The sequence below is a fragment of the Juglans microcarpa x Juglans regia genome, chromosome 1S (assembly GCF_004785595.1).
Source record: "Juglans microcarpa x Juglans regia isolate MS1-56 chromosome 1S, Jm3101_v1.0, whole genome shotgun sequence".
NCBI classification, from domain to species: Eukaryota; Viridiplantae; Streptophyta; class Magnoliopsida; order Fagales; family Juglandaceae; genus Juglans; species Juglans microcarpa x Juglans regia.
The window spans coordinates 14428866-14441431 of record NC_054595.1 but is presented as its reverse complement, the minus strand read 5'-3'; the positions used below and the strand labels follow the sequence as shown (position 1 = coordinate 14441431).

Here is a 12566-nt window from a genome sequence, read left to right as displayed (position 1 = left end):
AAGTGAAGGAAAAACTTTGCAGTGGTAGCAGTAAGGGAAGGAGGGTTGCAGTCTAGGGTTTTAAATCTAAAGTTTATGATATGGACAAACACATGAAGGTCCCATTCAGCAGCTATTTCTTTTTTGAAGTTTTCGATAGATATAGACATTTTATTTTCTGTAGTAAAACCTTTTATTCAAATTTATTGTATATAGACAATTTTTTTTTTATGATTATTTTTATTTCCTTTCAAGTTCTTTTTTGATATTTTTTGTCTTAAAATTGGATAAAATGTTAATGGGCTTTCACTGTTGGGCCGAAAAAAACATAGGAATCTGATTACGCTATTGGCCCATTAGGTATAGGGTTAGACCGAATAGGACCGACCGGACCGGATTGGTCCTTATGCCTATTTAGTCCGATCCAGGGTGAGAAAACCGTAGACTGAATTGATCCAATACGGTCCACAAAACCTCCTCGGGACCAATCGGACAGGACCAGATTCACCCTTAGCCATTACCAATGCTCTAAAGAGCATTGTCATTGGATTGATTATCCTAATTTTCAAAATTTGAAGAATATACAATTTTTTAACTGTTAACTAATCCAATAATCTCATACGCATAGATGGTAAAATCTTATTTGTAAATAAAAATCCAATATATACAATCTATAAAAATCTCATATCTATAATATAATAATTTCAAAATCTAACAAAATAACATATGAGAAAATCACTTGATCACAAGCATATAACAAAATAACAACCCAACAGACCTACATGTGGTAATAGTTGTTGCCCAAAATAACAGCCCAACAGAACAAAGGCCGCAGGAGAGAGAAAAAAAAAGAAGAGAAAGAAGGAAGAAGGAGAACACGAGAAGGGTGCCGAAATATAATAAAAAAATATATTTAGCCTTGCTACAATACATTTCATATTTAAAAAGAATGATAGAATTACTGTAATTCATATTTTAGATAAAATCAATTTGAATAATTTAATATGGGGTAAATATAGATTATATTAACTAAATTTAAAGATAAAAAGACGTTCGGCTAAGCAATGCAAATGCTACAATCCATCTTGAAGAGTTTACTGGCAGCAAGGGCAATCATGAGCCGAGACCTATTTTTATATATTTAAAAGTTTTAATATTTTTATTTTTATTTTTACTTTTGTTTTTATAAATTTATGAAAAAGAGTTAAAAGCATACATGGGCTATCCAGCCCATAAAAAGAAACAAGGTGAGGCCCAGCCCATATTTCCCTCAAGCATAGCAATCAGTGAAACCCTAGAAGCAGGCTCAGCAGCAGCTGCAGCTATATATAAATCTACCTACCGTCTTCAACCTAAGGTTTTCAGCTGCGACGCCAGTATCCTTTTTTGTACCTCAGAGAGACAGAGCGAGAGGGATTAAGCAAAAATGCCGGCTGGTCACGGTCTTCGTTCCCGGACCCGAGATTTGTTCGCTAGACCCTTCAGGAAGAAGGGTTACATACCCCTCACGACCTACCTCAGGACCTACAAGATCGGTGACTACGTCGACATTAAAGTGAACGGCGCGGTCCATAAGGGTATGCCTCACAAGTTCTACCACGGCCGCACCGGCAGAGTCTGGAACGTTACAAAGCGAGCCATCGGCGTCGAGATCAACAAGCAGGTACTTACATTCATAATTCCTAGTAGCTTCTGGGTCTTTAGGAAATGGTAGAAATGGTTTTTATTTTTTGGGTTTGCAGGACTTGGCTAGTTTTGAGTTTTTTAATGTTTTAGGGAGATGCCGTGGAAGGATTGCTTTTAGATTAACTCTGTTCTTTTCTCTCTAGGTTTTTTTTATTTTCACTTGCTTGCTTGTGTGGCTGATTTGCTTACTTTCTTTCCTCTTTTGGGTCTCTGATCTTCCGTTTGCGACATTTTGTGTTTGAATGTTATGGTCATTATTTTTCATGCTTTAGGTTGTATACTTGATATGCTTGACGATTTACGTCTGTTAGTTTGGCGTGTAATCGGTGCGGTTGGTCTAAAATCTTTTCTATTATTGACTGAATGTTTACGTTCACAAACCTCGTATTGAGTGCATAATGTGGCTCGTTGAAGCCATTCCTTTTTTGACGCACAACGCAATACTCCAGGGATGGAGTTAATTATTTGTTATCGATGACAAGCGCTATGGTAGGAGCTAAGCGCCATTTTCTTGTCTCCATATATTATGATTAATTGTTATCGTAATTCATCAAATGAAGACTGATAGGGAGAGATTTTTTAACGTTTGGTTGTGTTGCTCGGCTTGTCACCGGTGGTTACCATTTGGATGTTGCATGCTGAAAAACATAATATCTCTTGCTCCATTTCGGGCCATATAATTTTGGATGGATCTGGCTACCATTTGGATGTTACAAGTGTATAACTGTTGTCAACAATGATTTTCAATGGAGCAGTAGATCCTTGTTTATTGATGGCTTTCAGCCACTTTGTTAGACATTTCAAAATTTGTTGTTTTTGAGTAGTGTGGACCATATGTCTGTGTAAATAGAGGATCTTCCATCTAATTGTGATGCATGTATGTGAATGCAGGTGGGTAACAGAATAATCAGAAAGAGAATCCATGTTCGTGTGGAGCACGTGCTGCCTTCAAGGTGCACGGAGGACTTCCGTCTCAGGAAGCTCAAGAATGATAAACTGAAGGCTGAGGCAAAGTCAAGAGGTGAGGTTATCAGCACAAAGAGGCAGCCGGAGGGCCCTAAACCAGGTTTCATGGTCGAGGAGGGTGCAACATTGGAAACTGTGACTCCTATTCCTTACGATGTTGTTAATGATCTTAAGGGTGGTTATTAGGTCTTTGCTATTGCTACTTAGGGCTTATCTGATCAAAATGTGTCCTTTGTTAGTTTCTTCATTTTGGAAATGGTATTATTTCTGCATCAGAACAGTTTTATTTTTATAATATATGGATATTTCTGTATGGAATATTACAGTTTTGGTTGAATGTTGCAATTTTATTCAAGGCCTTTTATTTTCCTATATAGAAATCTACTTCCAGCTATATGGCTTGAGCTATTCTGGTGTTCTGGTTAGTCCTGTCCTAAATTTTTACCATTTCTAAGCAGGAGAAACGTAAAAGGTGAAATATAGGGTAAAAAAGAAGTATTTGCTCCCCTCGTGGTTTTTGGAAGTGTAGATAAACGAGTTCTCTTTCAGTTTCCAAGTGCTTAAAGTTTCTAGAATTCCTTTGTTATGATCACTGTAGAGTGGAGGTAATTAGTGTCTTTCTTATGAGTTGTTTTCTGAGTTGTAGAAAGTGTTTGGGTTATAAATTATAGTTTTTGATCTATGAAAAGGTTTGCCTTCAGATGAGTAAGGAGAAGGCCCAGAAGGTGGTGGGAAAGGAGGAGAGGAGAGGGATGGTGGACCTCCTTCCTCTCTGGTGTTGTTTTTGGAGGGAAAGGTGTTGCATAGAGGAATAGTTTATCTAATATAGATTATTGACATGATAACACTGTAGTCTTTAATAAAGAGATATTGACACCTGTCTTGCCTTAGATTCGAAATGAGAGAACATTGTGCTTTCAATTGGAGATAAGTTGCCCCGATTGTTAAATGGCTGTTGGGATGAAAGAAATAAAGTATGTTTTTAAATCTTCTAAGGCAGTAAAGAGGGAAAAGGGCTTTTTAACAGGATGTCAATACAATGCTTTTAAATTTTCCTCCATCGTGACATTTTTGGTTCTTTTGCTCAAAATTTTTAGGACGGAAGATTGTGGGAATTCACGGCGGTTTGCTCATTCGGGATTGTTGAGGATGTATATCGATGGGCATTTGTAGGTGTTTATGGTCTTAATCTAGATCAAGCAAGAAGTTTATTATGAAGTGAGTGGATAGGGTTATGTGGTCAGATGAGACTTGCTATGGTGCATTGGTGGTGATTACAACCTCACTCGATTGTAAAGTGAAAGATTGAGGTTTCAAGCTTCTCAAACTTCATCCATGAGCAAGATTTATTAGATATTCCTTCTGCATGTATGTGACACTATTATTTGTTTGGAATGTGTATCTAATAATATTTTAAATGATTTTTGAAGAGTCCCACGTGGGAAAAGGGGGAAGAAAAGTGGCCATTTATTAATGCTTATACGGCACATGCTATTTACTTTAAAAATATAAAAAGTTCTATACATCACATTCATATATTATTTTTATCATATTATGTAAGATGTGACATATTTATCTTGTTTAAGCGTATGTTTGGGTGTAGACAAGCACATGGCGTGTGCTTTTGCAACAGTACGTATATTCGTGTGAAGTTTCCACAATAATTTGGTAAGCACCGAGTCTAGCTATATCGAGACTACTGTTGAGGATCTCCACTCGCACATCCTATGCACTCTTGAAGGGGGTAGGTTTGTAAAAATAACTTCCAGACAAAAGAAAAGATCATATGTATTTTAAAGTGATGGGGAAGGTAAACACCTCGAAAGTTTTGGAATATTGAGCTTATGCATGCCTACGCAAAACAACATAAGAAAGTTATGCTAGGTACAAGCAATCCCGTGTACCGATTGTGCACCAAACACTGGCTTTTCATTTTTTTTTTTATTTAAAAAAAACAACTCAGAAAAATTCAAATTCGTAGCCCCACCACACGATCCCTCGAAGCCACTGCCATCCCTCCGTGGTAGCAATTGCAATTGCGTTACTCCTCGTTCAACGTCCACCACCACGCATAGAGGAAGCAGACTAGCAACCGTCGCGATCTCCTCCAGCTCCTTCTAAACCCGCAACAAAACCAAAGTCAAAAGAGACCAATTGGTTGTACCAATCGACGAAGAAAACGCAAAATGAAGCTAGTTTGGTCTCCTGAGACTGCATCCTTCCATTTTTTTTTGTTTTGAATTTTTAATAAATTCTACTGCTACCTAGATTATAGGATGCCAAACCAACCCACAAAGGTGCCCCCAATCAAGAAAAATGCAAGCCAACCCCCTTTTTTTGTTTTGGTCTCCTGGGAAAAATGCTTTGGTCCCAGTGTTTACCCAAGATCGTCTTTGAAGCATGTAGGGGTTTTGGGGTCTTAGATCTCAATGGCTTTGGTCTCAATGCTTGTGAGGGACACAGAGTGAGTGATGGAAGCAACTAGAGGAGAGAGAAAGTAAGAGAGCGAGAAGAATGACATTGACGGACGAGACCAGTGGGGGAGGACTTGGAGAGAGAAAGAGAGAGCCCCAAAAGTCTCCAATGAAACGCTCCGTTTCATTTTCCACATCAGCGTTTGGTGCGCAATTGGTCCGCGAGATCACCTGATTCAAGAGTTTTCCTAAAAATAAACATCCAAATCTAATGCACTAGAATTTGGACAGTCCAAATTTGGAGCAGATGGTTGGTTTTGGTAGTTTTGGATGTGCTCCAGTAGTGGCACGGACTGCAAGCATGTGGCAGTGGGTGGTTGATTAGCGACATAGTGGAGATGTATTTGAGGGTGAAGGGTGATGATTTTGCGATGTTTTAGGAGAAGGGAGTGGTGGCGCATAAGATCCACATGCGTCATCTCCCGCATGAGATCCACGTGCGTCGGAGACAACTCATGTGACGTATGCACTTATCATTTGGGGACAAGACTCTTGCCAACAAAAAGCGGACGGTGCCAGGAGTTGCTAGAGTCAATGCGTGGTGGCTGACATGGTTTGCTGAGCTTGTTTGGGAAGTTAAATGATCCCATCTCATTTCAAAATTTTTCATAATTATTTTTTCAAGTATCATTTAAATACAAATACTTTTTAATTTTTAATTTTTAATTTTTTCATTACCTACTCGTTATAACTTTTTCAAACTTTCAAATAAAATATAAAGAATAATACTATTTTCAAATTTTAAAATAAAAATTATATTAAAAAATTATATTATAACAATGTTGTAATTTTAAAATATTTTTATTCAATTTTCTTTCTCTTCTTTTCCAAAACTCAATAAAACATCTTAACTCAAACTCTTTCTTTACTGTTTACAAACTATTTCACTATTATTTACAGAATTCTCATCTCATCTTGCTTTCCAAATGAGCTCTTAAGGTTATAGGTGAGGAGGGGGGAGCTCCTCCCTTGGCCTTGGTGGTGATGGCAGCTAGAGTGCCGAGTTGAGACTATTTTATATACAACATACGTAGAGTAAAGTTAGAGAGAAAGAGTCCAAATGCATATCATTCAGCAACTTGCCCAAGTGAAAACCTTGATAACATCTGGTTACACAAGAAAAATGAGAAACTACTCAAAAACTGAAAATTATATTTATACGTGAGTATGGAGGATATGCCCTTATATGTGATAACCATGATAGGTTGATAACATCTGCTGATATAGTAAGATTTAATTTTCAAAAGAATTTCATTTTAAATCGTTTTGTAAATTAAATTCTCTTATGTCAACAGCCATACCTGTCGTAAGCGGAAGGACTTTTCAAAAGATTGGGAAATTTGATGGTAGAAAAGAAAATTTGGGGCTAGCGACCAAACTTTAGCATATGATTGAGCTTTGGCTAAGGCCTGGTTTGGATGGTGAGATGAGATGAGATGAGATAAAAGTTGAAAAAAATATTGTTAGAATATTATTTTTGTTTTGTGATTTGAAAAAGTTGAATTGTTTATTGTATTTTGTTTGAAAAAGTTGTAATAATTAGATTATATGAGATGAGATAAGATGAGTTGAGATAATTTCACTTTCCAAATCAGGCCTAATGCAATAATGGGGCTTACATCAGTGTTGCATGCACCACCGTGATATTTCATCCAATATTTTTGCGAACGAGTTCGCATGTACTTCTCACTAATCCAATAAGATCTAATAGCTTTATAAGCTAACGTATTATATCAAATTACATCAATTTGTAAGTTTACTTTTATAAGATCTCTTTTTGGCTGTAACATCCCTCTTTTTGTACAAATGTACTAAAGATCCCTGTTTCAATATCATTGCAAGTCTTTTTTAAGTTGCATAAAGCAGAACAAGTCAAGAAAGACAACTTTGAGTTCTTGTTGTTAAATAAGGTTAATTTGAATTACCTCAAGGAGCGGAATTCCCACAAGTCTGGATGTTTGATCATCTTACAGTCCATGTCACTTTGTTGTTTGCATATCTACGTTGCTTAGGAGGCTACTAGAGTCTCTTAAAAAATTTTACGTTAAGATCAAGAGATCTAGATAGTTTTTGTAGGAAATTGTAGAGAGAGAGGAGAGCTTTTCTTTTTGTACATTTAATTTTTTCACACACCTTAATTTGATATACATATAACTCTTACTGAAAGAGTTTTCATATGGGAGGTTAATTAACTTCTTGGAAGTTAAGTGGTAGTGGTGGGGAGTTAATTAATAACCTCCCCACCCATGTGGACACATCATAGGACATGGGGTACCCACTACCAACATCTCCCACTTGTCCACGATGGGTGCTATGCTTATTAACAATTTCCTCCTGATCTCTCAATCAATTATCAATCATATAGAAAATGAAGCGTGTGACCTGAGGAGAAGGCAAATGGTAGGAGTGCTATATTAAGTTACCAATATACTAACATAGTACAGTACTCATAATATCTTGTTTATGCCTCGGACTATTTGATCTCACTAGGTCAACGTCCTTAATCCCTAACGAGCTTATAATTCAAACCAATTATTGATCTCATGTTATATAATATGCTCACGATTATATCAGGTAAAAAATGACATAATCACCCGAGCTATGAGACATAAAATAACAAGTAAGAACCCAAACAATCTTTCCTAAACATTCATGTCAATTCAACTAGACTTGACTGCTTTCTTAAACATGCTCTGCGAGACCATATCATTCGTTGCCTTAAGAAAACATACTAAAGTAGCAACATTAAGTTTTCATTTCATTAAATAGTTTCGGATTCAAGGGCATAGGAATAGATCATTTATTGATCTATTAAGGCTCATACAATGATGGAGCAGAGACCCATCCAATCACCCCCTCATATGGTCATCTATAGCATATATAGTATGAAATGTATGTTACGGCGAAACCCACACTTAATTGGGCTTGTCACATTCAAACGTTGTAGGAATCTTAGTCTAGTAACCATAAAGGCTCTCTAACTTGAGTTTCTTAGCATAATCACTTATCTAGCGCCTACCTAAGATCTTACATTCTACTTTAATCAGGCTTCATGAAGTTGTGCAAATATTTCATCTACAACTTTTGAAAGTCTCATCTTAGCTAAGCTAACACGACAACCTTTATATTTATCTTTAATGCTTCAAAAGCATTAACATGTTTATTTGCTCGCTTTCCAAGCACCAAAGTAATCGATTTGTCTCATCTTACTCAGTATTCAAGCGCCATTGTGATCATCCATGTGAGTGGATTAATCTTTGCTTGGTGACATATTTATAATGTGTACTTTTCACTTAGTATCAATTAATTAATAATATGAGATAAACAAAATAATCTCAATGTAATAGATACTAACAATGTCAAATATATAATAAATTCTAAGGTATTCTCAATACAACATATATCAAATCCGATGAAGTCTCAAACTCCTAACATGAGTTTGGAAAACATTTCTACTAGTAGCCTTAGGAGGATCAGCTACCATCTTGCTAGTAAAGATATGTTGTAGGATTAGCTCACCTCGCGTAACAACATCTCAAATATAGTGAAAATGAATTTCTTTGTGTTTGATTCTGCCATGGTATTTGGGATCCATGGCATATGCCAAAACTGCCATACTATTGCTGTATATCTTAAAGCTTCATCTGCAAGAGTTGTAACCTCTAGGTGTTGAAAAAATCTTCTTAGCCAAACAGACTCTTGTAAAGCTATTAAACAAGCAACTTACTCTGACTCCATCTTGGATAAAACATTGCATGATTGTTTCTTGCTACACCAAGAAATAGCTCCCCAACAAGCATAAATGTGTAACCTGTCGCAAATTTTCGCTCATCTTTGTCACTAGCCCAATCAGCATCACTATAACCCTTTAGTCTCATAACTCCACCTGATAGCAAAGAATGAGGTCTGTTGTCCCACGAAGGTATTGAAAAATCCTCTTAACTGCTTGCCAATGAACAGGTCTTTGGTTACTCTGATAATGACTAACCAATCCAACTGCAAAGCAATTGTCAGGTCATGTACACAACATAGCGTACATCAGACTTCCAATTGTAGTTGCACAAGAAACTCTGGTCATTTTTTTTTTCTTTTCCTCATCATTCTTAGAGCAATGTTCTAGGCTCAATGTATATGGGTTTTGAGTTGTGCATATGAAATCGTCCTAGAATTTTCTTAGTGTAAGTCTTTTGAGACAGACTAAGAAGATTCCTAGATCGATCCCTTGAAATTTTAACTCCCAGCACATAATTAGCTTCACCCATGTCATTCGTAATTTGCTTTACCCATGTCATTCACCTCAAAAGTAGAGGACAATTACTCTTTTGTGGCAACAATTATACCTCTTCCAGCTTTGATTTAATCCACTGTGACATTTGGGGATCTTATTCTCAACCATCTTTGCAAGGGCATCATTATTTTCTTATAATTGTTGATGATCATAGTCGGGTCACTTGGGATTTATTTGATGAAATTCAAGTCTAAAACCAAACAACTTTTACAAAATTTTATTCACATGGTGCAAACTCAGTTCAACTACAAAATAAAACAAATTCGAACAGATAATGAGATGAGATTCCATATGCCCAATTTCTATAATTCAAATGGAATTCAACATAAAAAAATCATGTGTTTACACCCCACAACAAAATGGAGTCGTGGAGAGAAAACATCAGCATCTTCTCAATATGGCTCGAGCTCTCCTTTTCCAAGCTTCTCTCCCAACTAAATTTTGGAGAGATGCTATTCTAACTACCACTTACCTGATCAATAGAACCCCTACTCCTCTTCTAAACAAGAAGTCCCCTTATGAGGTTTTGTTTTCTTCTCCACCTTCCTATGCTCATTTGAAGGATTTCAGTTGTTTGTGTTTTGTCTTAACTCTTAAGCATAATAGGACCAAACTTGACCCTAGGGCTGCAAAACACATTTTCATTGGATATCCTGTTGGTGTGAAAGAATACAAAGTCTATAATTTGGAAAATCATACCACTTGCATTTCCTGAGATGTCACTTTCATTGAAACTTTTTTGCCATTTCAAAACTCATCCTCGAGTCAATCTTCTCCTCATTCAGATCTTGTTCTTCCACTAGCACTATTTGATTTACAAACTCCTATTAGTACAACTGATTCTCCTCCCTTAGCTGACACTCATCTCATAGTTTCAGAACAATCCACACCTCTTTTCCCTTCACCTTGACCTTCTCAATCAATTGGTTCTTCTTCTTCAATTGATTTCGTCCCTATAGAACCTACAGAACCATAACCAGAACATGCTCATTCTTCTCCAGATTTGGAACCAAATTCTGCTATTGTTCCTAGAAGATCATATTGGGTAAGACATGCTCCTTCCTATTTGCAAGATTATCATTGTCATATTGCTTCACAACTTCTATATTATGCCTTATCTCATTCTTCTACCCCTTACCTCCTTACCTCCTTACCAATCACATAACATATGTTCATTTATTTCCCTCTCACCGAGCATATCTTATCTCTCTCACTTACCCATGAACCTAAATCATACGATGAGGCTGTGATCTCTACTCATTGGAGAGATGCTATGAAGTCTGAAATTGAAGCTCTTGAGGCTAATTATACCTAGTCTATCACCCTACCTCTTGGAAGAGAAACTATTGGTTGTAAGTATGTTTACAATGTCAAATTAAAATCGGATGGGACCATAGACAAGCATAAAGCTCGTCTGGTAGCCAAAGGCTATACTCAATGAGAAGGCTTTGACTACTAAGAAACTTTTAGCCCTGTGGCCAAATTGACTACAGTTTGTCTTTTGCTTGCTATGGCAGCAACTTAACTAGATGTGCATAATGCGTTTCTTAATAGAGATCTCGATGAAGAGATATATATGGATTTGCTACTGGGTTAAGTGGTTTTGTGGGAGTCTTCTCAGAAGAAGAATATGGTCTGCAGGTTACATAAATCGCTTTATGGCTTGAAGCAAGCCTCTAGGTAGTGGAACTCAAAATTCACTACTGCTCTGACTTCTATTGGTTTTCATCAATCTAAAAATGACTATTCTTTGTTTACTAAGACTGATGTGAATGGTTTTACATCACTCTTGATTTATGTTGATGATATAATTGTGAGGAGCAACAACTTAGTTGCCATTGAAACTGTCAAAACCTTCCTTCACAATCATTTAAAGATAAAGGATCTTGGTCCCTTGAAGTTCTTCTTGGGGATATAAGTGGCCAGAACTGCAATTGGTATTCACATCTGCCAGAGGAAGTACACCCTTGTGATCTTAGAAGATGCTGGCCTGTTTGGTTGTAAACCTATTAATACCCCAATTGAAACAAACCATAAGTTGTCTCACTCTTCTACTAATGTGCTGACAGATGTTACAAGCTATCAGAGGTTAATTGGGAGGCTTATTTACTTAAGAATCAGCAGACCAGACATTACTTATGTTGTGAGTGTTCTTAGTCAATTTATGGATAAACAAGCTCAGATTCATTTACATTATGCTCATAGAATTTTGAGATACTTGAAGGGATTGGTCAAGGGATTTTCTTTTTAGCTGGTTCTTCTTTACCTTTTAAGGCTTACAGTGATTTAGATTTGGTAGCATGCCCTGAGACTTGAAGGTCAATTATTGGTTTCTGCATCTTTCTTGGAGACTCATTAGTGGGTTGGAAATCCAAGAAACAAGCTACAGTGTCTCAATCTTCTACTAAGGCAGAGTATCGAGCATTGGCATACACTTGTTGTGAGGTTGTTTGGTTGATCACACTTTTAAAGGACTTCAATATAGAGCACAAGAAACCAGCACTACTGTACTCTGACAACCAAGCTGCAATCCATCTCACCAAGAATCCCATTTTCCATGAAAGGACGAAGCACATAGAGTTGGATTGTCATTTTGTTCGAGAAAGAGTAGTTTCTGGTGTAGTTGTTCTAGTGCATGTGGGATCAAGGTTTTAGCTAGCAGATATTTTTACAAAGGCGCTGCCAACTGTAAGCTTTTATTTCTTATTCTCAAAGATGGGCATTCTGAACATATATGCCCATCTTGAGGGGAGTCTCAAAATCCAAGTCAATGTGATCAACAGGAGGCCACGGCTACCTGCAGTAAAGGTAAGCAACATCGAGACCTCACACCAAGCAACAGAAGGAATGGAAATTTGCTCCCTCCAGCTCAGCCTTATTAGTTAGGATTCTTTTCTGTTATCTTTTTGTACAACTAGTCATTGTTCTAGAATTGGATAGAGTGGTTGTAGGGTAATTATTCTTTCTCTCTTTTGATTGGTTAAAGTGGCAGTGCTGGAATTATATATAAGTCACTTTGTTTTGTACATTCAGGGTGTGAATGAGAATTATATAATTTTCCCATCTTTCTCCTTCTTATTCTTCTTCTTCTTCTTCTTCTTCTCAGTCTTCTTCTTTCAACAGATATGAAGACTACACTCAATTTCAAACTCAAAATTTCGAAGTTCTTTACC

At 36.9% G+C, this 12566-nt stretch overlaps 1 protein-coding gene across 1 annotated transcript; it reads left to right on the top strand.

The window, feature by feature from the left end:
* Nucleotides 1–1310: 1310 nt before the first annotated feature.
* Nucleotides 1311–2940, top strand: LOC121247135 (60S ribosomal protein L21-2-like). The gene is made up of 2 exons (XM_041145474.1): nucleotides 1311–1642; nucleotides 2557–2940. Exons 1-2 carry the CDS (start codon nucleotides 1406–1408, stop codon nucleotides 2815–2817), a joined length of 498 nt encoding a protein of 165 aa, XP_041001408.1. The 5' UTR covers nucleotides 1311–1405; the 3' UTR covers nucleotides 2818–2940.
* The last annotated feature ends 9626 nt before the right edge of the window (nucleotides 2941–12566 follow it).